Below are 26,911 nucleotides of genomic sequence, written 5' to 3' on the forward strand. Positions count from 1 at the left end.
ATAAGAACAGACTAGTCACTGATTTAATGAATTCAACAGTTATTTCTGCCTGGGTGACAAGGTCAGTAAAACCTTCTGTCCAGCCTTAAGATTATTCATTTGGTTTGCAGTTTTTAAGATGTGAGAGATTTTCTAGCAGTTCTAAATAATCTATATTCTTATCAGTGAAAGTGAAATCTCTAGAAAATTTACCATATGCATTTAAAGTAATGCCTGGCTCTCTTGCAGGATGTAGCGGGGGCTCTTTCAGTAGAAGAAATCACAGAAATGCTGAGTCTCCATAAACTCTGCTGTGGCCGTAGCTGGTATATTCAGGGCTGTGATGCACAAAGTGGCATGGGACTATATGAAGGATTGGACTGGCTTTCAAGGCAACTGGTGGCTGCAGGTGTACTGGATGTGGCTTAATTTCACGACAGTTGCAAATTAAATTTGTAATTCACTTATTTGCACGGGTTAGGATGTTGTAACAAGGTCTGCATTGTGAAGATGGAGATTTATCTAGAGCTCTGGTTATAGAAGAAAATGTACGTGGCATCTGCTTATCAAAGATTGTGGAATTGATACAGTAAACGTGCAGTTGCTACAGTTTTTAAAATTTGGTAATGCAACAGATTAATAGGGTGGTCTGGCTGCTAAGGTGCCTAGATTTTTTGTGTGTGAAACTAGATTGTTACTTCCAATTTAAGCGAGCTTTTCTGCTAAAACGTTGTGTATCTAAATTGGTCCAATATTCAGCATAAGGTCACAGAAGTTACTTATTATTAGAATAAAATTCTTAGCGACTTAAATACTTATCCAAAAAGCAACTTCAAAAAAATAAAAACAAAAAAAACCCTTGAGCTATTTAGAAAGCAACCAAAACTCTAGCTGCTCTTTGGTAACACATTATGCCACTTGTAGTACATTTAAAAAAGCACTAGCTTAAACTTTGCTTTGAAAACTCCATATAGACACTACAAGAAGGAAAGTTATTCCCCAGTCATTTATTTATTAGCCTTATTGCATGCCATGGGATGTGTATAGGGCTAGAAAGTGGTAAGAACATAGCAGTCTTTCTAGGACCTTGCAGATTTAATGGGTGTAGGCATTAACTACCATTAGTAATAAAAGATGCAGTTAAATGAAAGCAAAGCAAAATTAGACACATTGAAATGTCTTCTTTCCATGAATAATACAAAATATATTGATTATAGATGGGAGTTGCCTGTGCCTGCCCAAGGACATAATGTGTCTTTAGAGATTAAACTTCATCCTTAAGAAATCAAGTGAACCTAAGAACTTCCTAAAGAAAGCAATTGAAATATCAGCCCACCTATGTATTTTTATGTGAGTTATGCTTCCGGAAAAAGGTAGCAGCCTTAAAATATTGAGTAACCTGCTGTAAAAGCATCGCACGCTTAATAACTCTTACTTAGAACAGCAGATGGTAAAATCTGATCTAAACTTTTAGTGTCTGATTCAGATTCTTTATATACTTGGAACTATCACCAGTGCCTGTATTCAAAGACTATTAATTCACAAACTCTCAGAATCTTGGGGCTGTGTCTCTGTTTAAATTTAGGGAAGATTGGAATAATTTATTGATGTCTCCTCTTTTGCTGTGCACACAGTTCTGATCACCATAAATCTGTGTGGAGAGCACACCTGGTATGACTCCTCTGTTCCCTTCTGTAACTGTAACCCCTGGAAAGTGACAAGACCATGCAGAAGGAATACTATGCTATTAGTATGTATTTTGTAGCATTTTTCCCACTTCGTACAGTAGTTAAAGCAAAGAATATATAAACAAATTATTTTAATACATTTGCACTTCAGAAGGAAGCAGTTGTGGTAACTGCTCCCTCCTGATACACTGGTTTATAATCACCTCCATTCTTTACATTTCATACTAATGGTGTTATGTACATTTAAGCTTGCTGAAACTGAATGGTTTGAATTGTAGCTCAAGTGACAAGTGTCACTATTTTCAAAGGTGTAGATACAAATTAAGCTTGTCTTCACATTTAGAAGTGATCTTACAAATTCTTGCACCCATACTGGAATGCTAAGAGAAGGATTTTACAGACACTAAGTTCAGACTGTATTTGAAAGCTATATTCTCATTCAGAATACACCTGATAATATTGTATATAATTTACATGGACTGAAGAGTTTTTGCTGCCCAAATTGTTCCTTTCAGCCTGCAACCTCTTGCACCATAGACATTTTCTGCCCCTTTGACTACCTGCTCAGCCTATATTGCAAACCCAGCATAGACCTTCATAATTCTTTGACTGTCCTTTTCATAGTTTTATTTTCAAATATTAACAAGTTCTAAGTAACAGACACTTTAGCTGGAAGATTTTTAATGAAAAAAGCATGCATTGGTTGGAAGATTTAATATGAAATTTGTCATTTTAGTTGGCACATTCTACATCTTCAGTGGGTTCAATTGTACATGCTCTCCCACTAGGCTGTTACTACTTTTGTTTTCTCTCGTTATTTTAAAACACTCATCAGAACCAGTCAGTACTTTGAAGGGCTTGTAGAGATGAGTATGTTTGGGGAAAAAATTCACTTACTCATCTTTTACTTTCAGAACAAAGTTCTGCTGCCAATGTAGTTGCAATGTACTTGCATAAAAGTATTATTTTTTAAATGGAAACTAATGTGACTGATTCAAGTAACTGTGAAAATAGGTCTTGCATTTGTCTGTGAACTCTTCAGGTGTTATCAGGTAAACTTAGATTTATTTGTGATATAAGTTAATACTATATATAAACTGCTTCAATTGTAAATTTTAAATGTCTTGAACTTTAATTCAGTTTTTAGTGTACTAACTTATGCAAGTTATGATTGGGATGTGTTTCTCGCATTCTGTTAGAATTAAAAAAAATTACAAGTATTGGAGAGAATTTTCTGGGTAAAACTAAAACCTTGTTTAAAAAGTTAACTATAGCATTTAGCTATCAGGTCTAGATTTTGGCTTAATTGTGAAACTGAGTATACATAACCTGTGCAGTGACTGAAGAAAAGTGTTTTTAAATTCATCTTGTTTCAAAATAGTAAACAATAGCTAAGCTATTTGAGCAGTAATGCCTGACTTCTTGGTATAGTCTAACTTTCATTGTATGTAATTGAACTTTTTCTAATTCTGCTTGTGGACTGAATGATGACTGAGGTTCTGTCTGCAGGAAGATATTCACCAACAGTTCTTGTTCTAGGCTACTGGAGCAGGGTTGGGTATGGTAATACTTCACAAAGGAACAGCTCTGATCTAATAGAAGAGTGATTTAGCTGATGGAGTTTCTGAACTGCCTTGAAATTTTTTTTCCAATAAAGAGAATACTTTAACCCTCTGGTTTAGGGTACTATCCTTCTTTTGAGCACTTTCATTTAAACCACTCTTGTTGCAGGTTAATCTAAGAATAGGAGTGTGAGTATTTTGATAGTCAGTCTAATGCTAGAATTTGGAAGTTGTTCACAATGAAAAGGTTATGACCATTTCATGATGCTGAAAATGTTGGTACTGGTATACAAAATTCAAGGATTGGATTGGATTAGACTAGAACCAACCTACAAAAAAAAAAAAAAGTAACAATATTTAGAAAGTAGGCCTCAGGGACTTCACTTTTAATACTAGCAGAAAAATATCTATCTATACGTTTCAGCTAAGGTTATTGTGACTATCGGGCACAAATCTCAACACTTAAAAGACCTTGACTGAGGTAAATGCATTTTGCAAGTTTGAAGTGCAGCTCTACTCAGAAGTGGTATTTTATCTAAATGTGTGTTTACACATTTGTGTCATCGACTTCAGTCACAAATGATATCACTGCTTTAATACAGCTACCATACTGGATTTGTATTCCTACCTGTGTGCCGGGAATTTCTATTTCTCATTATTAATACTATTGTAACTCCCTGAGTGAGAGAAGAGCATGTTGTGGGATGGGCAGTGCTTTAGCATACTGCTGCTGTGCCTGTTCTGTAATCTGAGGTTGAATCCAGGTGGGTGATTCTCAGGAAAAAAAACTTCCTGGTTCCTCTGACAACATCAAGACTGCAGTTATATTAATACAGAGGAAAAAAAAAAACCCTGACAATGAAAATAGATTGTATACAGTGTTGTATCCACATCAGTTCTAGGATATTAGAGCGACAAAGTGGGTGAGGTAATAACTTTCACTGGACCAACTTCTGTTCAAAAGCTTGTCTCTCTCACCAACAGAAGTTGGTCCAATAAAAAAAAAAACAAAAAACAACCTCACTCACCTTGTCTCATTGAAAAGGGCTGAGTTAAAAAAACAAAACACCCTCTAAGTATAAATATGTAGCATTGATTATTCTAATATAATTAAACCTATTTTTGAATTAATGCAGGACTATTGAAGTGACAGTTTACATTCAGTGTGCTGTTACCTATCTGCTACACTAGTCCTGTTGCATTGAATTTAGTCTAAGCTAGGGCCTTCCCAGGGGAGGCAAAAATGTGTTGGTTGTCAGCATGACATTAAGGGAAAATTGTAAGCCAAAATGGGGGCTTCGATTAATCTAACTCTGGGAATACTAATGTCACTATAAGCCTTGTATTCCTGTAGAAGTTGGAAGAAATAAGACCTACACCTCTACTCTGCTATAACGCTGTCCTCGGGAGCCAAAAAAAATCTTACCGTGTTATAGGTGAAACAGTGTTATATCAAACTTGCTTTGATATACCGGAGCGCTGCTTTACCGCGTTATATCCAAATTTGCGTTATATTGGGGTAGAGGTGTATTTGGTGTTGTAGAGAATAGAGGGAAGATACTGTAGTATGACTACTGTACACCATGCTGGCAGATTCCAAGGAGGATGAAACTATATGTATAGAGCATCATTTGGCTCTTACTCAATGTATCCACCTGCTGGCAGCACAGCAAGGAAAAGCGTGTGTGGGATGACCTTACACCATGGAAGTCCTCAGCTTCTTGGGGTTAGTTGCTACTGGCAGAAGTTGGAGGTGTGTTCAGGCTGCTCTAACCCAAGAAATTAGGCTGATGCCCAAGGATTGTGGAACTATAAAAGGTGATTTTTAAACTTTGTCCACACCCCCAACACTCTTTACCTGTAAACCATGTAGATTAGCCCCAGCCCTCTACCCTTTTGTACAGAAATGTGTCTTAATTAGGCTTCAGGCTACTGAAACTCCTAGAACCTTTCTATTCATCTCTACATATCAAAATTAACTGTTCAAACTATTGAATGCAGCTGCTTTGCCTGATATTACCCTAATTCAATATGCTACCTACAGCTATAATCTCTTGTACTCTGAATTTATAGAAATCAGATATTTGAAAAAGCATGTGTTTTTTTTTTTAAAGGCTAACTCTAATAACCAGTAATTCCATATTCTGCCTGACTCTCCCCAAAAGTCATTATGTGTAACCTCTTAGCAACCTGTATTGCATTATTCCGAAGTCCTGTAATGACAGAAACAACCTAATACAAGTGCTGAGTTCAGCTACCCAAAATAAATGGGGAAAGTACAAACCTTCATAAGGAGTGGAAGTTCAAATTACATGCAGCACTCACTTATAAAGATCCCCTGGGTGAAGAGAGATTTCAATTGAACAGGGGGAAAAAAAGATTTGGCATGCTGCAATAGGTTTTGTGAATGGGCTACCCTAAATGTTAACCCAATTAAATCTTGTGGTATGGCCTAGGATTAGATGAACCCAACAAATAGTTTTTGACAGAGTTAAAATTACTTTGTAAGGAGAGCATTTAGTGATATGATCACGTTTGACACAAGTTCATTAGAAGTCTGTAAAGGTGATATTTAAATGAAGAGCAGATAACTGATAAGAGACATTACGAGAACACCTGAAATGGTGAAGAGATCTCAATCAACCAGATATTTTAGTGGAAAGAAATACTTGTGTAGAATTTTAGGCGGAACTAGAAATTTATTAGTCCATTAAGTCTAATGCTAGCAATTAGTGCTCTACTACAGCCTAAAATCAAGCAGCTCATGTCAACCTAAACTGGATCTTATGCATTAGTATTTCAGTACCTGACTCTTAGTTTGCCACCCTAAGGATACTTAGCCGGATACACATATGCAGTCTCTAAAAGACAGAGGCAAATCCCATGTACTGTCATAACTTTTTTTTTTTCTAATTTTGGGATGGATGTGCATGAAAGACTGTATTAATTAGCAGACTAGAAACTGCTCTGCAGACTACATGAAATGCTCACATTTGCTCTTCCAAAAATATCAATTTTGATGGGGAAAGAACCTATTTTTGGCATGAAATATAAACTCTAAGGAAAATGCAAACATATAGAGAAATTCAGTAAAGAAGACATTAGCAAGAGTAATAGGAAGTTAGATTAACATGCTCATGATTATGCAAAATCAGTACCCTTCAGACATTTTGAATGTACAAATACACGTAATTTAACATAGAAAAGATGCAAGAGACAAAAAAACTTAAACATGGTCACCTTTTATTTTAAAATATAAAAGTTATTAAAAATACAGTTTGGGGCATTTCAGCTACACGATTGGTGGAGGGGTTGGTGTATGTTCAGTCCTGGGGGCTTCCAGAACAGAGAACTATTAAAAAATGAAGTCCGCTGCTCAGTTTGTTTGCTTCTGGATCCCACAACATTATTTTTAAGGTAGGTTTTTCAAATTCTATTTTACTTCACAGTGATATTAATGATGCTGACATCTTCATATGGTTTGTCAGTTTTGGGATTTACTTTCACATTTGAGATTCTCTGAACAACTTCCATTCCTTTAGTTACTCGTCCAAATACACTGTGCTTGTTATCCAGCCAAGGCTGTTTAGATGGTTGGAACGAAAAGAGGAAGCAGAATTTTTGTTAAAATATAAAGAATTCTGTAGGTTAAATAGTAGGACAGAAAGATTTAGTACTAGAATAAATGAACGCAAATGCAATTGTAGATTAAGGTTATTAAATTTTAAGCTTTACACTTTAAAGTGTATTCACTGTTAATTACTCTAACAAGTATACAGTGAAAGCATATAAAAGTGTCTTTTTTAAATGGAATATGTTTGCATAAATTCCATTCCAACCTATTTATATATGAAAACTAATGCTTTCACATGCTTGAAACTCAGTTGTGACAATTATAATCTTCTACTTTTACCACCACTAGAAAATGGGTAAAGTTCATATTTGTAAGCAATTAAGAATTAGGTCTTATGTTAATAACATTTCCCTGCATACCACTACAGCTATCTTAACATCAGCTATTAAATTGTTTATAAATGCCCCTAAAACAGTTCTAAAATGGCAAGTCTCTAAAATAGTAAAATGATGATGCATATGCAGATTGCTTCTAAGGACATCCAAAGGCTAACCTTTGAAGGTTTTTGTTTTGTTAAAGATTCACATACCAAAGTTTCCTACTTCTAGTATATAGTGTACTAAGTCACACAAAAATGAAAGTATTAATGGAGATATTTTGGGGCCAAATCTTGACCCTCTGTGCAAAGCCAGAATACAACAGGCCATAGGAGTAGTAGAGTCTATACCTGCTAAATCTTCACAACCAATGCAGAAGTTTTGCCAGACTTAGTGAGAGGGATATTTTTTAATAAACGAAAATTAAATTTAGATGTTAACAGCAGAAGATGTAACTCCGGTTAATATAAAATTTCATTGTCTACAATAAGATTTAAAATTTAACATGTGCCTTTTACTGTGTCTAAAGCCTTTCATAGTCAAAGGCTAATCACGCCTTCTAAAGGACATTTTTCAGTTAAACTTAAGCGATGTGCTTTTGTCACATCATTAACTACATAAAATTAGCTGGACAACGGCATCCTCCTTTTTCACTACAGAACTGGCACAACTGCTTCTTTACATAGTACCATCATAGTTGATCTTCAAATCAGACCTTAAACTGGGTTTTAAAGATTACTTACAGTTGGTACCACTGTTATGAAGAACTGGGAACCATTGGTGTTTGATCCTGCATTAGCCATACTAAGTGTGTAGGGTCTGTCATGTCGTAAAGTTGAATGAAACTCATCTTCAAATTCTCCTCCCCAGATGCTTTCACCTCCCATTCCTGTACCAGTTGGATCACCAGTTTGAATCATAAAACCCTGCATAGGAATTAAACACACCATCACGTTTCGCTATAGAACATACAAATCTGCAAGGCTGTGTAATTCAAGACAAGATTTGTTTTTAAAAACTGACAGACTTTTATATAAGATATGGAAGTGTTAGAATAAAATCCAGAGTGCCCCAAATAGGGTTTTTTTTGACTTAACGTTTTTTTTAAATGATGGCCAACTCATCATCAGAATAAGATCCTCTAACATATCCTGTGGGTGAGAGAACATGAGCCTGTAGGGGTTATGTACCTGTCATTCTGTACCTTCCGCAAAAGCGTTCAGTTTTATCAACTTGTTTTTCTATCCCATACATCAGAAGTTTAAAGCTTTACAAGATGCCCATTCCTGCAGAAAGCACAGACCTACCTAACCCCTACGTTCCTGCTTTGAGTTCTAAGTCATGTCATATCAGCCTGTTGCACGCCAGAGCTAGTGGAAAGGGATGAGCATCTGGCATGCCTCTTGGCTTTTCACTTGTGCAGTCTGGCCCCTTTGTATTTTTTTTCTTTGCTTTTCTTTTATCCTTTGGAAGGAGGGTTTTTGTTTTTATCTGTTTGTTTGTTCCCAACTAGAGATCGATCCCTCTCCCTAGCTCGTGTTGTCTTCTTGCACTTTTTCTGCAGGGAGGAATCTAGCACCTGTTTCTCATTGTCGAATTCAGCTGGAAAGTAAACACAAGGGAACATCCCAGAGGAAGCGTCAGCAAGAATGCCAGACTCCTTGCTAAGGGACTATTACTTGATAGCTTTTCTCCAGAGGACAAGGGCTGGGGAAGTTTAGAATGTTCCCTCAAAAAACTCCCAATGGTTGAAGATAGACTTTGCTGCTATATTTCAAATGGCAAAGAGCTATAACCTGCCCTTGCAAAGGGTCTCAAGCTGGTGGGGGGATGACACAGATGTCCAGACTTTCAGCTTGTGCGAACAAGCTGTCCAGACTCCGAACCTATTCTCCAGGTAGAGCAAGGATTCGAGTGCGGGGAGCAACTGTGGCAGAGCTTCCGTTTTGTGTCTCCCGAGAATGCTTCCTCATAGGTCAAAGCTCCTCTTAGCCTTCAGTTTGCTCTTTAGGGCCAACTCCACCATGCCAGAAATGAAGGGGAGAAGGTCTGGGGTGGTCACATTCAGGGAATAATCCCTAAAAATATTTCATCCTTTACAAGAAAAATGGATGAGCAACCTTGGAGCCTTCAAGGACAAGTCAGAGCTTCTGTATTTGCAGGAAAAGTGATTCAACTCAAGTGATTTCAACTAGGGAAAGGATCAGGATAAAAAAAAAAATTCTCTTGCAAAATCTTCTTGATACATCCTAGTTCACAGAAGATCTCAGAATGTGTTATCACAAATATCAGTAGTCCCATTGCAACTTACTTCTACTGATGTTGCATAGTAATGCACTCTGCAATATCTTCAGTGAACTAAGCACAACCAAGACTTTGCAGAGAGTTTGTTTGCTTGTTCGTTTTGGTTTTGTCCTGGGTAGCAAGGGCATTCAGTATAGTAAGGTAGAACCCTCAGAGTTACGAACACCTTGAAAATGGAGGTTGTTTGTAACTCTAAACAAAACGCTATAGTGGTTCTTTCAAAAGTTTATAACTGAACATTGACTTAATACAGGTTTGAAACTTTACTATGCAGAAGAAAAATGCTGCTTTCCCTTTACTTTAGCAGTTTGTTTAACATAGTACTGTACTGTTTTTGCTTTTTTTTTTTGGTCTGCTGCTGCCTGATTGCGTACTTCCGATTCCAAATGAGGTGTGTGGTTAACTGGTCAGTTCGTAACTCAGGTTCTACTGTAATCTGTGCTTAACTCAAAATTTCAGTTTTCAGGTTTGCTCTGCAGTTTACCAGCAAGACTACTACTTTTAAACTGAACTATAACCTTCCTGAATCATAACATTCTTCAAAATCTAACAGTTCCCTGTAAAGGCTGAAGGTCTCTATGAAATAATTTAAAAAAAAAAAAAAAAAAAAACCCACACAATTTAACTGATTTAAATATAATAATTCACCATGCTTAAATATAACAAAAAAGCAATATAAGTGACGAATTCAGATAGAACTGGCACAAATGTCTTATGCTCTGTATTTTGTGTCATACAAACCAACAGGAAAAGCATTAGTCTTTTGTAAATTACCTTGATAATACGGTGAAATGTGTGCCCATTGTAGTAACCATTCCTGCTGTGTACACAGAAATTCTCCACTGTTTTGGGGCACCTGCAATTGCATAACAAATTTAAGGCAAGACTAAATAATACTTATTTTTACTGCAGTAGTGCCCTAGGGGCTCCGCCTGAGATCGGGGACCCATTGTACTGGACACTACATAAAAAACACATAATAAGACAGACCCTACCCCCAAAGAATGCATAAGCTTAACAGGTAACCGACAAAAAGCAGGAGGCATAGATGGGTGCAATGACTTGCCTGGGGTCACACAGCTGGTCAACAGCAGGGCCATAAAAAAAGCCAGTTCTCCCAAGTCTAGTGCCCTAACCACTAGACAGTATGTCCTCCCCATAGTTCCACTTACATACTGTAGATAAAATTACAAAGTATTAACAAGTATAAAGTGGAACCAATGTTCACAACAGCAGTAGTATGCAACTCACAAGCAGAAAAATAAATTAACATCCCTTTACCAAGGTAATTCTATCAAACAATGGCCTGCAACATGAATGGGTATACCAAGTGACGTGTTCAATACCATCTAATAGATGTAAGGAATTTGAGGATTAAATGCTTTAGTGCTAAAGGAAACTTCTAGATCAGCACAGAGCCACACAGTTCTTTACCCCTTCTTTAAAACTGAAACTGCTGATTGTCAACATACAAATACTGTTTGGATCACAGAGGGACTAGATTATACATTACTGCTAACAGAATAAAGAACCTTTCACCATCATGGCTTGAATTTGACACAGACAAAATTGTTACCAGAGTTACAGAACAATGTAACAACATTACACTTAATCTACACAAAAACTCTGTTGTAAAGCAGTTAGGGTTGCTTTACACATACAAACGTACCTGACTCAGATCCACAGAAACATGAAAATGAAAAGTTATGCCACTTAGCCATACATACCTGGCTTATCCACCCAGAGGCACACAAAATACCATTTATCACAAATGCTGTATATGACAAACCATGCATTCCAAACCTTAACTCTGTCCTCTTCAACAAACCTACATACTCTTAAGTACTATTAGTTGTGGACATTTGTTGTAGTAGGGCGTTGTATAGGGACAGTGTGGGTTGGTAAAGGAAGTGATAGAAGGCTAGCATTATTGGGGGCAGAGTGAAGGTTGTGTTGCACAGTGCTGTATGGCAGTTGTGATAATGGTAAGGCACGTATGTGTCTGTGGGTGGAGGAGCATAGAGTATGTACTGTTGAGTGGTTTTACTTTTCATGTCCATGCGTTTGTGAAACCGTCAGGGCTGCTACACATACAACAAACCTTAAGTGCTTCACAACAAAAAGTTTTTGTATATTAAGTTCCTAGGGATTTTTAATGCTTAAGTGGGCTTGGAAAGTTGAGAAGGAGCAGACGTTGGGGTACAGAAGTACAGATGTGAACAGAAGATTTTATTCATCAACAGTTGTACACAGAACCCTTCTCAGTTGTGTGCCAGCAGTTGAACATAAATGGCATAAATTCATGCATAGTTGCACGTAAAACTTTCTCCATTGTAGGATACAATTTTGACGGAGAAGGTAGCTCTCATGAGTGGTTTCAGGTTTGCAATAGCACAAAATTTATGCCTAAAGCAATTTCTTTCGGAGTTGCAGGATGCATCATCCCTCTGGTTTAGAAAGCTGTTGGCAGATCTGCTGCTGCCACCCACATGTTCTATTCTCCTTTCCCCTAGACTGCGTGAAATAGCACAGCTCTGCTATCTCTGCAGTAACACATAACTTGCACAAAACAGTGCTGTATCACACCAGCATCTGGGGGAGAATCAGAAAAAGAACAAAACAAGGTAAAAAGAGCAAATCCATAAATCAGAAAATGAAAAATAAAACAAGAACACAGAAGAAAGGAAAAGAAGATAAGGAAAAATAGGTGAGATTTGACAACTTAGTCAGACATGATACAAGCAGACTTGAGGATTTACAGTTTCTAAGGAATACTCCAACAACAAAAAAGGTTGAGAACCACTGCCCTTGCTACTGCTTTAAGCTATTTTTTGCCCTAGTGTGCTTGCCAACATCCCAGCAGCTTAATTTATATAATTAATTAAGCAAATATGCAAGCAATAATATTATGTAATAAGATGGGGAGCAATTATGTAATTGGGTGGGGAGCAGGGGAAATCAAATTTTAAACAGTCCTTCTGCCCTGGTAATCGACAACAAACAGCCTCAAAGAAAGGAATAATAAAAGCAAAACTCTTTTTAAAAAGGTACCAAATACATACTCAACAGGGAAAAGCTTGACATGAATATCTCCCATACTTGTGTGGATAATGGCACTATCAGAAACCCTTTTGGGGCCTTCAGCTTGAGTGGCTGCCATGACCTCTTCCTTAGATGGTTTCTCATTAAATACATCTCTGTCAGAATCTGCACTCTTTGTATCTTCTGGTTCACGTTTAGTAAACTGAAGAACAAAAGACAAAGGTTGCTACCTTTATTTTTTCTTATTTAGATACCATACAAAGCTAAAAATCAGTGAGAAAGATCATATTATAAAAGTCTATCTTCCTGCATTTCAGTATGTGTGAAATAAAGTAACAGTCCTTCCACCTGCAGATTAAAGGTCACAATTTCCAGTCCAGATATAAGCTGGTTAGTTTATAAGCTGACCCCCCATGTAACCCATGACCACTCCCCACATGACCCCACCCCAGTCCAGGACCTCCACATTCTCCCCATTCCATCCCTTCCCATCTTAGCTGGGGCGGGCCAGGGGAGGATGTCTCTGGCCTCGCTGGAGCTGCTCCAGCAGGCTGGGTGGCACGGCCGCAGAGTGCTCCGGCATAGCGGGCAGCGTGGCCACAGCATGCCAGTCCTGGAGCTGCAGCTGCTTTGGAGGCTGGGAGGAGAGCAGCATGCCCAGAAGTGGAGAGACTCTGGCCCCGCCTCTTCCTTGCTGGCTCTGCTGCCTCTCCTTGCCCCCTCTGTAGGAGGGGAGGTTGTCTCACCTCTCCCCCTCTCTATACCCGTTCATAAGCCGACCCCCTTCTCTGATGCTTCCCTTTTTTACTAAAAAAATCTGGCTTATGAACGAGTATATACAGTACTCTTTTGTGATCTCTCTCCCCTAGACCTCTCGCCTGCCTTTAACATTGTTTTATTTAAAAGGGAAGAATGTAAAATTTGTACAGGTAACGTACACTAATTCTCAGGCAATGCTCCTTGTGCTAGGATCAGACAGAGTTGGAAGTCTCTCTTGATTTCATTACACGGGTATAGTAAGTACTCTTATTCTGTCTTTATACTAATATAATACTATCAAAAGACATTGATTAATTCAAAGAGCCGTTCCCATCCACAGCAATATGATCCCTAGACTAGTCCTCAAAAGGCAGAAGACAAAACTAGTTAGAGAAAACCCACAATAAAGGTCAAACAGTAGAGGAGTGTCAGCATACAGCACCAAGAGTGTACATTATAAAGTTTCAGATGGCAATTACAGTCACTGAAATACAGTATATTTTCTGTATGTTTGATAAATACAAAGGTCCCATATCCTGTCAAACTTTTCTTCCTGGTCTGTACTTTTGCAAGTTGTGTGTTCAGTTCTATAATTGCCTTCTGATAGTTTAGAGTACGCACACTTGGTGCTGTATGGTAACAATCAAGGTTAAGCACAAATACTAGTTAAGCAAATGACAGTCAGGCTTCTGCAACCAATGTCTGTTACTTGTCTATACAGTGCTTAGCACAAATGAGCCCTGATCCTTCATTGGGGTTCCCAGGCACTGTAGAGTAATTACATTATATATATATATATAGCGTCAAAAGAAATCCTAACTACCAAACACAGGAACTAAAACTTTACTAAGATATAAAGGAGTCCAAGATTCACAATTTCTTGACCAACTCAGTAAAAACTGAAGGATCATGAAGCTACTCTCAGATAAATCCAAGCTAGAAATTCTGAAATATTGTTGTAATTTAAGAAGTCTTGTCTGGGAAAGTTGTCACTACCAAAATTCTTCAAGTCAAAAAGCACTAAAAAGTCTGTGAGAAGAAGTTTAAAAAACAAAACACACAAAATAGACTAATCCAAGATAGAAATTATTCAAACAGAAACCATACATACCATGTAAAACCTGTTCTTTTTGAAAGATGTGCAGACTATTGTTGGATCTGCCTGGATATTCTGGAGAACAGGGTTTTCAGATGCTTTCATCTCTATAGTGGTTGCAGCACGATGTTTCTTTGCCACGCCTTGGAACAAAGCCAGTTGCATCACCCTGATATTTTCCTGTTTCCCTAAGATACGAACACACCTATAGTACATGGTGTTTAAAAACAAAAACGAAAAAAGGCTGACTACTGTTAAACTTTCATATTATACAGTCTCTCCCCTCCAGCCATAACTAGGCTCTGATTGTATTTACTATTAGCCAGAAATGGACTGCCTGGGCAAAATACTTATTCCAAGGATTTTTATGTATATCTTCTCTCATTTTACCAAGTTTTAAGCCATAAAATTCAATATTTTGCATACAAACAGTTCATTTTCAACCTAATTTAACAACCGCCCCCTCCTGAAGAAATAGAAAGATCTATTAACATGCAAAATTTTAAATGGAACAAGAATATTAAAAAATTGTCTGAAATGAGACTTTTTGAGACTAACTATTATATGTAGGTGCATAAACACAGTTGGAATAAGACTTACCGGTTAGTTTCTACATTTATGACCTTAACACCCAGCATTGTTCCATAGAGCACGAAGTGTCCAGTTTCATCAAAAATTATGTTAATTAACCTGACTGCATCCACCTTCTCCAACTCACGCTCAACAGCCATACGTCGGCCAAACTCCATGTCTGGCAGCTGTTGTCTCATCTGTTGCAGCTCAGTAAACATCTACAGAAACAAGACAATCAATCACCAGTGGTATGAACGTACAATAATGCTGTGATCTAGCAAAGCATTGAAACATACACTTAACTTTCGCTTCAGTAGGATTACTCAACTACTCACAAAATTAAATAAATGTTTGAATGAATCATTCAAGTATTTCCTTTAGCTAAAGCAGGAACTGAAATATACACAATTAGAATTATTTTTCTTTTGACTATCAAAACACGAGCTGTAGTTAGCATCCAAGACCCTGGGCAAATTTAAAAAAGTATGTTTGCTCTAGCAAAGCTATCTTTAAAAAGGATTTTTTCCCTTACATTTTTCTCCTGATTTTGATTAAAGCAGACATTTTTTCCAAATGCTTTCTAGCAAATGGGCAGTCTAGCTGCACAAAAATTACAAAATTTCCTAAATGAAAAACAGCAATTAAATTTCAAAGTATATTCAGCACAGATTAATATGTAGAAGTTAGATACCATAGAAATATAAGATTAAAAGATGCTAATATAGAAAAAAACTCCTTTGTAAGATAAAGTAATAAAACCCATCTTTATAGAAACTGGTGATAAAGTAGATAAAGGTACTGGTGAGTAAATTAATATGCAAAAAAAGAATAGAAGTCAGAATATAGAAGCAAAATTGAACTCACACTCAGGGATTCATCAAAGACTCTCATAAGCTTCCCAGTCAAGAACCTGAAAATTCTAACTTTTCTATCGGAACCAATAGTGGCCATTTTCTTGCCATCAGGTGAGAAACATATACTGGATGGGTAAGCTTTACATTTAGCAAATTCATATAAATCAGTGTCTGTTTTATACTCCCAGTTCACATTTTTGGGGAATTTATATTCATGAGGAGGCCCAGTCCAGTATTCAATCATTCCAGACTTGTCAGAAGACACTACTACTTTGTAGGTGGGGTTCAGCCGTATCTGAGTAAGAGGGGATGTATGGAGTTTATCAAAAACATGAAGTGGCTGGTTATTTCCTCGACCATCGTATATGAATATCTTTCCTGTGCTCTTCTCAGAAGATGCAACAGAAGATATGGCATCTCCAGGGCAGTATATCCATTCACACTGGCCAGGGTAGTAGCTGGAACAGAAAGTAGAGGAAAAAAACAAAAACAAAGTAAGCAGGCCTTGATTTACCTAGATAGATCTGCATAACAATTTGCTAAACAGACAAGGTGGGTGTTGTAATATTTTTTATAGGACTAAAAAGATATTACCTCACCCAACTTGTGTGTCTAATATTCTAGGATCAAAATGGCTATAACAATACTGCAAATAACACTTGGCTACACATTCGTCTAAGGGCTAGATTTCTGTTCAGTATTATTTTCGATATTACAGATAAAGAGAGATCAATAATGTAGCAAGTTACCTCCTCAATTATCATATGTAGCAAGTTACCTCCTCAATTTTTTGAAGTCAACTGAACTATCAATTTGAAATCAAATGGCAGAGGCAATTTTGGGGTAGAATTATTATTTACTGCTTTGATAATATGTGGTCTATGAAAATTCAGTGGTGTATTACCAAAGGAATGTGCCAGTTACCTAATCTCTGCTTTTCCACAATGCTTCACAAAGTAGTTGTGACAGGAAGTTAGGGTACAGAAGGTAGGTGGGGAAAATAAGGATGTGATCCACTACAATATCTGGTGTGGAAATCTATTACTACTAAACTTTCATGACAATGGCATTTCTTCTCTGTCCTGAAATTGATCATTTAAAGTCAGATTTTGGTGCAAATGAAAACAAAGGCACTTTTGCCATCAAATTCAACAGGAGCAGGATCGGGTCCTGCAATAAATCACCAGGACTTAATTACAAAGTGATTAATAAAAAGTTCAATAGATTATAAATTGCATTAAACCACCAGGACCAAATTATATTAATGAAGAATTCTGAAGGAATTTAAAATGAAATGGTTTAGCTGCTAGCAAAGATATGTACTCTAATTAAAATGAACCAGAGGACTGAAGAATAGCCAACGTTATGCTTATCTTTTAAAAGGATGCTAACAGAGACTCTGGGAATCATAGACCAATGAGCCTTATTTCAGTATCAGCTAAGCTAGTTGAAACAATACTAAACCTAGAATTATGAAAAACAAAAACTAACATTATGTAATACAAAGAACCAGTACAGCCTCCGGGGGAAAACTATGCTATCCAGAATTCTTCGACAACTCAACTATCAAATCTCTAAGAATTGGTAGATAAAATTATTTTGGACTTGCAAAATACTTTTGGTAAAGATCTTCAAAAAAGACGCTATTAAGGAAATTAAGTAGTTGTGGCATGAAAGGCAAAGTTCTGTCATGGATTAAAAACCGGTTAAGAGGCAGAAAACAAGAGAATAGCTGTCACAATGGCAGTACAGATACCAGACTGTGATTGGCTCTCCAGTTAAAAACAGTATCTCCTACCCTAACTGGGTTGATTTAAAAACTGGTTACAAGTGCACTGTTAAATATTAAAGTAAGTAGAAACGGTAAGGTAAACTGAGAATAGGATTAAAACAAAACAAAAAAACCAATCAGCCCTAATAGAAACACTATGTTAATTTCACTATGTTAACATCGCAGTAATAGGTGTGGTACAAAATGCCTATGTTGCTATGATACTTTCAGAATGAGAAAAACTAAAGACCTGACAAGAATTTTCTGTGGGCTACAGAACTCTTGTTTTTTCATTGTTTTTGCTCTCTTATGAGATATGACTAACATCATGTATCTTGTCAGATGCTACATGACAAATATCCTTGAATGTCAGGTGCATGTCATACTGAAAAATATGAAAACTTTGTTGCACACTTTTTACACCAGGAGATTAAAGCCACATATTAGTACAATTCTACATATATCAGGAAATCTCTAAACTGCTGGGCACATTTCTAATAGCACACACTCCCTTAACTTAGTTAAATGAAGGCTGATTGAATAAGAGTGAATTAAACTAAATTCTGTTTGATCATTTTAAGTTAAAAAAATGTCAAAGTACTCAAAACACTTACGATCACCAAAAATGTTTTTACAGAATGACATGACTTACCCAAGTTTCAGCATGTTGATCATATCAAAGTTCACTACATCAAACACCTTCATTGCTTTGTCATCCCCAACAGAACAGAATAATGCCCCTTCTGAACTAACTGCAATACTCTCAATGACCCCTGTTACAATAAACCCAATATAATATTAAAACATGGAAAAGACAGATACGCTTCATGCTTTGTTCTGAAAGTTATATTTACCACTTTGAAGGATTATTCAATTATCATTCTGTACTACAGCTTTAAAATACAGATACTATATACAACAATTGCAGGCTCTAAAATGTTGTTCTCAGATCTGAACAACATTTTAGAGACTGCAATTGTTGTATATACTATCTGTACTTTAAAGCCATAGTACAGAATAATAATAATAATAATAATAATAATAAAAAAAAGAGTTCTACATTGCACTGTTCATGTCTGCATTGTCTTGGAGTAGTTAGCCACTGTACAGAGAATTAGTGACCCAACATAAAATTGCTTATTTTTTTAATTGGTCCACTAATCCCACTTAAGAAAATAATGTGCTTTTTTTGGCTCAGAAAGGATCAAATTTTGAACGTGTAAACATACTTGTTGAGTCAATGGTAGCAATTAAACTTTTGGAAGGACTCTAAAGGATAAGTTGATTGGTACATCTAATTAAAAATAGCAATCTACAAGTTCTACTGTTACCATGAACAATCAGTATCATCAAGTTCTAAAAATGAAGCATAGAAAATTATAAAATAAATTGTTAAGAATCCTGTAAACAATACACCTAACAAACATTAAAGTTTATTTCCACACTAACTCCTAATCCCTCAGAATCCTACTACATAATGGAGTAGGACCAGATTATCCAGCTTTGGAGAACACCTGATGAAACAAATATTTAACTACTACTAGATATTGCAAATATAGAACATAGATAGTAGAGTTGAAGAAAAATTGTGTTCTAATAAAAACAGATCAAATACAATATGATTTCTTACCTAAATGGCTACGAAAATGTTTAACAAATTCAATCCCTTCTTCTACTTTCTTCCAGAATTTGACATGTCCATCATGGCTGGCAGTTATGATAAAATCTGTCCTGCAATGATAAGTGTATCAATTGAAACATAACATTAAGAACTAGAGAGTGAAAGGGAAGAATCAATAATGGTGTACAAGACCAGTTTACTAGTACAGCATAGCTATTGCGATGGATATGCATTTTTTTCCTTTTTCCTCACTCAGAAAAGTACAACATGAATATATAATGTATTTGCAACTAGTGGGTAACAGCTAGTATCAGGACCTTACATATTAGTACAATATTCTTTATATCTTACTGTAAACAATCTTGAGTCTGTCAGTGTGCAGTAGCAGTTCGATCTCAGTATTAATCATTAAAAAGCAAGATATTACCTTCCCACACTCTGTGACTTGATTTGTAAAGAGACTACACCAACTTAAACAACACACTTCAGTCATTTTTTTCATGCTAATATTGTTAGAAGTAACATGCAATTATAATAGGTTAGAGATTTTTTTCTGTCTCTGCAGTTGTTTACACAAGCAGGAGAAGCTATCCATCAAATGCATCAAAAAGTAGTTATTTCACATAGCAATAGGGATGAAAAAAAGTAATTTAAGAATAGGAAAATGGGGTTTTAAATCCACAAAACTAAGCAAGGGATTACACAGTACTACTTTTAAATTGACGAGATTTCAAATGTCTCTCTCTTTAACCAAATCAAATCTATTTGAAGTAGCTCTGAAGAATTTAAAATCCCACCTCCAAAATCCTCAAGTTCCATTAGGAAAGTTTCTATTTAAAAAAAAAAAAAAAAAAAAAAACTTCCTATCATATACACATAAAAGTTTTGGGACTGCAAGACACTGTGAAAAACAAAAGACTCACTTAGTACACACTACATGTGTAATGACATCTCTGTGCATGTAACTGCGTTCATACATTGAAGCACTCGGAAGATTTTCAAGGTAGACATGTTCAAATTCAAGGACTGAACAAAATAAGAGAAAAGCACAAATTATTTCCTTTTAATAAATATTATATCCCATCTTCTGCTCTCTATTATTATTTACACTTGGATTAGTTTACCTGCATTAGTTTTAGTCAAAAAGGTAAGATACCAGGGCATCATGCTAACATTATGAATGAGATTTCTACCACTATTTTTTGAACCTGAATCTCCCAACTGCTGGCATGCTAGAAATAGCTAATCTCTCATTTCATCAATATTTAAATAAGCACACCGTTTTAAATAATTACATCTGTTTTCTGAAATGATAAAACAATATTAATGTCAAAGGTCCAAAGTCTGTCCCTACATGCATTTTCTCCCTCCCTCTGCCCCACCGCTAATTAAGTTAACTTGAGCATCGAAGGTCAGAATTTGGCTTTATGCAAATACTTCTTTAAAGTTTATTATTTCTCATATAAAGGAAAACTTTCACGAAGAAGCCTATAGAAAAAATCCTTTTGTTAGAGAATATTTATAATTTTCAGAATTTTGGGGACGTGTTTAGAATCAATACATCTCAGGTCGAGGTGTCAGAATTTATTCCAAGAAGAGAGAGAATTAGTCATGACCCAAGGCTCATGGATTTATGCCCCTTCTAAACATTGTTTTTCTTTTAATCCTTACCAGTATTGTGTTATTCTCTGGAACACACACAACTTTGCAAGATTCAAAATAGATTGGACATTATATGGATAATGAGAACATTCAGTCACATACTGGTAAGGATTAAAAGAAAAACAATGTTTAGAAGGGGCATAAATCCTTAAGCCTTGGGTCATTCCATTTGCTACAGTCATGGACATCATTATCCTCTGTTTGATATGTTAGTTGAAAACAAAGTCCACTTATATAGGTATCTGAAGTTACTGCTTCTTATTTTAATTGAACATATTCTTGTTTTTTTCCTCTCAAGAAGGTATCATCTAGGGACAGTACAGCAAAAATATCTAATTTTAGAAAAGGTGGTCTATAACTACAGTCATGAAAGAACTCATAAAACAAACAAATCTTCAATCTTTGTTACAAGATGACAATATCTGAACAATAAGAAATGTGTTTACTGACAGGACAGATGTAATCACTGCTACTTTTGAGCACTCAAAAACATGTCAGGTACCTCACAAAAGTTGTAACAACATTGTACCTGTCCTGAAGAGTTTGTAGTGTAAGTTTGACATGACAAAAATGTGTGATTCATAAACAGACTAAAGGGAAAGGAGAGAAAAATGTGACAATGATATCACACAATTATTGAATAGGACAAATATATTTCTTGAAAGTTCCTTTTTTTTTTTTTTTTTATCATCTTTCTTCTTCCATTTTTGGTGGTTTTCATTAAGCAACTAAATCAGCGTCATCATTTGTGTGTCACTATTTAAGATCTAACAATTGCATCTCTACCCATTTCATTAACAGACTGCAAAATGAATCTGATTCTTTATGGTCCAACTCCTTAAATGACAACCATGACCATTTGTCTAGCTGGAGGCTACTGCACTCATTGCTATTTAATTTAGTAGGCCTGTGTGCGCATGAAGAGTCAATCCCATGTTTGTATTATAGCAGAATCCATGATGGAGATGTCAATCAGGCAACTCTGTTAAAACGGTAGCAACAAAATAACAAGCAGCTGATTGCCAGTAGTTGTCTATTTTTGAGATTTTAAGCTTTGTAAAGAATCTGTTCATGCAGGTGTTCTCCAAGAAGTATGTCTGTTGCTTTACCCTAGCCTTACAAATAAAATGTGATCTTCCTTGTAGTGAAGTTAAGCTTTTCCTTTTGGGTGGAATAGTAATTAATCTTCATAAGTGAAAGCATTTCAAACTGTAGGCCTCAGTTGTGTATGCTTAACTTCCATACTGTGAATAGCAGGTAAAGTTAAGATTGTGCCTGTTTGCACAATCAAAGCCATAGTGAGTGACATCTTGAAGCATCTGTTCCTATAACCCTCTTTCTTAAGGCCAAGAGAAGCATGTGAGATTTAGAACAAGGACAAGTTTCAAGTTCTTGTGCTGTGCAACCTTCAAAACAAGTCAGAGAATGCAGCATCTTAAATATTTGCCTTTGTTGCATTAATGAAAGAGGAACCACTCTTTGACAAAACGCATATTCACGTACTGCTCTTAGCCAATTCTACACCCAAGACAACAGACTTTACAGCACTGGCATGAAAATCCACCAGCTGGGGCACAGCGTTTTCCCGATCACCTTTTATAACAACAAAACAAAGGTATTTTTATTCATGAGGAGAAGAAGGAGCTACTTATTATGGGCACATGGGATCCCGCACGAGGCTGGATCACAGCCACTTTGGGGGCAGTTTTGATTCTGTTCCCTCAAAAATGCCAACGGAGTAAGTGTTTACCATCGCTCCGGCACCGCACTCCAGCACCCTTCCCGACCGGAGCCCGTGTCCCGGCGCCCGCCGCCCAGACTCCCAGCCCGGACCGCCCCGCCCCGCTCCCCCGTGTCCAGACCAGGGCGCGGCTCCCCACGTTACCTCTCCTCTTTTTGGCCTGCGCAGCCTCCCCCGGGAGGGGCCCGACCCAGCGCTCCTCTTCCTCCGGTTCCTCGTCTCCATCCCCAGCTACGGCGCCCACCGCTGCCTCCTCGAGCTTCCGCCTCTTGCGCTCCGAGTCGGCGGAGGCCATGTTAATGTGCGTCACACTCCTGCGACACGCCCCGCTCGGGCGCCCGACAGTGAGGGCGACCGCGCTTCTCGCCGTCAGCCGGACACAACCAGTGAGAGCGCAGCGCGCGCAGATTGAGGCGCGTCGGAACCCGCTCAGGTCGCCGTGAGGACTGGAGGGCGCTGGAGCTCGCCATGGTAACGGGCTGTTTCCCCCCATCCTTAGGGCCCCGTCCCGAGTGTCTGCGACTCAGTTGCCCCGGGCCGCGCAGGCTGCGTGGAGTCCCCGTTAACTCCCCCAAAGGCCGCAGGCGGGGGCTATGCCTAGGCGGCCGCTCTCTGGGAAACCCGGTAACCACCCACCAGCCCTGCTGCTCCCAGGCTGTCTGTTTCCGTCGCCATGGGTGTCCCCTCCCCACCGTCCTGCGTCGCCTGGGCTAATGCCCTGCTGGGGCTGCCGCCCGGGTGCCGCTCTCTGTCTCCCCTTTCGTCACCCCTCACCCCAGCACCTCAGGCGGTGTGTAAACGCACCACTGAAGTGCAGCAGTACGGGGGAAGGGGCAAAGGACTCGGGCTTGGTCTTATGTCCATGCAAAGCAAAGGAGGCTTTGGTTTTTACAGGTTCAGTCAAGTCTCCCCACAGTAAGTTGCATAAGCATTAAGGTTTTCTATCTTGGACGGACAAAGGTTTTTTTTTTTTTTTTCATTTTCTTTTCATATGAGAGTTTTTTCCAGTCCTTTAATCATTCCCCATGCTCTTCCCAGACCTTCCTCTAGTTACACAATGGTGTTTTTGAGATGGGGTGATCAGTACCGCGTGCAGTATTCCATGGCGGTCACAGCATTGATTTGTCTATTATAAAATTTTAGGTAGTCTTCTTATGCATTATAACATTTTGGTCTCTCTCTCTTTTTTTTTTTTTTTTTTTTTTTGGACTGAACTGAGCAGAGATTTTCATTGAACTTTCTCTAGTAACCCCCTAGTTAGATTAATATCGTTTTTGATGTACCCGTAAGGTGAAAGAGTAGTTAAATTTTTCCATCCAATGTGCATAACTTTTGATTGTTACCGAACTATCTCTCTGACTCTGCCTCCCCCAGCCCTTCAGTGACAGCCCGCCCTGGGGAACGGGGTTGGGAACTCACTGGGCACCAGTTTCCCTGTTCCCCAGCTGGGCGGGAGCAGGGGAGCTGTCCAGTGGAGCATCCTGGCAACCAAATGCTGCAGCCACCTCCGCTGACGAGAGCCACCTCCGGTGCCGTGCACATGGTGGGCTGTCCAGGGGTGCAGGGTGCCGATCCCAGCCGCCAGCGCAAACACCAAGACGGCAGATCTCACTGGCATTGATAACAGCTATTCAGGAGCAACAACTGGGCGCTGCAGGGAGGGGCTGATGTTTTTGCCCCCCCCCCCCCCCCCCAATCTCTGCCCATGCTTTGGAGGCTGTCATGGCAGCAAAAAAATCCGCTGGTAGCTGCATTTGAGAAATGCTGCTTTAGTTTATTGGCTTCACTAGAGGCAGATTTCTAAATTTTGCGGATTTCTGTTTGGCTCCCTTTTTGTTTAACGGTAATAACTTCTGAGATACTATCCTAGCCACTTCTAGGGATTTTACTTGCTTTACTTTTAGCTTTAGAGCCATTTTGACTATCATTTTACTGAAATCTCCTTTTCCAGAGTTTAGTGTAAGTGGTTTTTTTTTGTTACTTTACTGAGTTTTTGATGTTGAAGAATGTAGGGTTGTTGGATTTTTTGCCAAATTTCCATACTGCCAAATGTATTTAGAGAAGAAGACTGAGAATTCCCTATTGCTCTGTAAGATTAGAGCAGATCTTAACCAAGGCAAACTATTTGCATTTCTCATTTAGTCTGTCTTAAGGTTGGTGTGGGTTTTTTTTGTTTAATTATCATCATCATCATCATCTGTTGTTTTGGTCACAAGCTTTTCTGTGTTCAAACCTGCCACTTAAAAACCATATTAATACACAGGAGATTTGCATATATGCATGCTAATAATTCTGAAGCTGTTTCCTTTACAGCACTGTAATAATCTGTATCTGGAATTTAACAAGACTATTAGGAGGTAACACCGGTTATCTTCTGTTTTTAGGAGAGGGTGAAAGCAGCTCCATGTCTCGATTTTTAATTGTTTGAAATCTGCAGTGTTCTACAACTAGTTTGGGAACAGTCTTGTATATTTTAAAAAAAATGTTCCTGGTATTTCCTTTTAATTATTGTCACTGCTTTCTGACTGACATACTTCTCATACGTAGTCTTCCCTTATGTTGGCATTCAGAGTAAGAATACAGAATTCTGAATCTGATTCAGGATATATGCTTGTATGAAGACAGTGAAACCCACCCCCTCAGTCCTGCAAGTTATTCAGTGTAGGTGGCCCCTATGTCCCTAAGGAGCCTAGCTGAAGCTAATGTGGTTCTGCAAGGATGTAGGGGTGTACATGCATGGAATACACAGAGGATCTAGGCCTAAATAATTATTAAAGTAGTGTGGATATAGACTTGAACTGAATTAGCTGAGCCAAAAGGATGTCATGTGAAGCTAACAATCTTTCTGTGTTGCTTTGTCACAAGCCATATATTGTAAAAGAAATAGACATTACAAAACTTTAGTAGTCAATATCACTTATTTTTTGTGCTTTTGTTATAGGATAAACAAGATGAACTTTTAAAGGAGGTATGTACACTTCTGGTTCATTTATTAGGTTATTTGTTAAATTTAAGTAAATTGTTTGTGGCTGTTCTACATAAAGCTAAGTTTAAAGAAAATGTTCCTTGAAGATATAAGAGGCAATTTCTGTCAGGTAGTTCCGGTTAAAAACTTGAGATAGATTTATTATAGGAAATAATAATAATAAAAGTAGTAATGTTCTTATATATCACAAGTTTAAAATTTATTACTTTAAACTCTTGTATATTTTTATGTTGTCATTGAATTTGTTTGCCGTTCCAAGGGGACTATAAATCTCACTATCTACGTTCACTAGTTTTTACTTATGAAATTATCTTTGTAGGGAAAACTAAATCCATTTTTTTTTTTTAACCTGGTGTCCATTGAAGTATTTTAAAAAAGAACAGCATTTGTTTCTTACTGAGTAATCTCACTCCTGGATTTTAGACATTTTATAGCAGCATAATTATTTTGGTTTACCTACCTTTTTTATAAAGGGCAAAGTACATGTTTTCATTCATTAAAAAATGTAATGATTAGTCATATTTTCTGTCCTCAGCTTTCTTGTGAAGAAAGGAAGTATTAGTAATGCTTCCCATTTTACAAATGGGAAATTGAAGCACAGAGATTAAGGCCTTGATTCTTCAAACACTTACATAGATGAGTAACTTTATCTTTGTGTGTAGACCTGAGCTCATTGAGAATTTCCATGTGCACAAAGTTAGTTATGCATAGGAGTTAACAGGACTAGGCGTATGTGAAGTGCCCAAGGTCACACAGGATGTCAAACCGAGATCCGAGACTCAGGATATATCTGCACTACAAAATTAGGTTTATTTTATTTAAGTCGACATTGCGCCTCCGATTTAAGCAAGTCGATTTTGCATGTCCTCACTATGCTCTTTGTGTCAGCAGAGCACATTCTCACTAGCAGGGCTTGCATTGACTCATGGAGTGCTGCACTTTGGGTAGCTATCCCACAGTACCTGGAGCCAAGTGGAATGTTCGGTTGGGCTTGCAATGCCTCATGGGACCAAAACATTTGTGCGGGTGGCTATGGAAATATGGCATTAGCCTCCCATGTTGCACTTACCTAACTCTCTCCCTCCCTCCCTGAAATCAATGGCAAACAAACCAAGCCTTTTTTCCTAAGTCTGGGTTACCTGCGCAGATGCCATAGCACAGCAAGCATGGACCCTGGTCAACTGTACACTGTTGTGAGCATTACAAACACCTCACGCCTTATCCTGCAGTATTTGCTCAGCTGAGGCAGGAGCCACCAGTGGAACAATGTGATGCCACCCAAGCTCTGCTGGAAGCCATGGAGCGGAGCAATTCGCAAATGC

The 26,911-nt window shown here is 37.8% G+C and overlaps 3 protein-coding genes across 4 annotated transcripts in view; 2 read left to right on the plus strand and 1 right to left on the minus strand.

Moving 5' to 3' along the window:
* Positions 1–3,343, plus strand: part of TRIM23 (tripartite motif containing 23) — a 30,568-nt gene extending 27,225 nt beyond the window's left edge. For both annotated transcript variants that reach the window (XM_054032135.1, XM_054032137.1), the window contains one exon: positions 229–3,343. In XM_054032135.1, coding sequence (XP_053888110.1) covers positions 229–408 — 180 coding nt within the window. In that variant the 3' untranslated portion in view covers positions 409–3,343. The remainder of the gene's footprint in view (positions 1–228) is intronic.
* Positions 3,344–6,451: 3,108 nt separating this feature from the next.
* PPWD1 (peptidylprolyl isomerase domain and WD repeat containing 1) lies at positions 6,452–23,054 on the minus strand (the record flags this gene model as incomplete). The annotated part of the gene is made up of 11 exons (XM_054031232.1): positions 6,452–6,811; positions 7,924–8,106; positions 10,259–10,340; positions 12,547–12,728; positions 14,397–14,586; positions 14,982–15,172; positions 15,819–16,266; positions 18,232–18,352; positions 19,210–19,310; positions 20,124–20,226; positions 22,748–23,054. Coding segments are annotated over 11 exons (2,052 nt in total), but the record flags the coding sequence as incomplete, so codon positions are not given.
* The window catches only part of CENPK (centromere protein K), a 50,119-nt gene continuing 46,207 nt past the window's right edge, over positions 23,000–26,911 (plus strand). The window contains exons 1-2 of the mRNA XM_054032636.1: positions 23,000–23,074; positions 25,545–25,571. Coding sequence (XP_053888611.1) covers positions 23,072–23,074; positions 25,545–25,571 — 30 coding nt within the window. The 5' untranslated portion in view covers positions 23,000–23,071. The remainder of the gene's footprint in view (positions 23,075–25,544; positions 25,572–26,911) is intronic.

This window comes from Malaclemys terrapin, chromosome 6 (genome assembly GCF_027887155.1).
Source record: "Malaclemys terrapin pileata isolate rMalTer1 chromosome 6, rMalTer1.hap1, whole genome shotgun sequence".
Lineage (NCBI taxonomy): Eukaryota > Metazoa > Chordata > Testudines > Emydidae > Malaclemys > Malaclemys terrapin.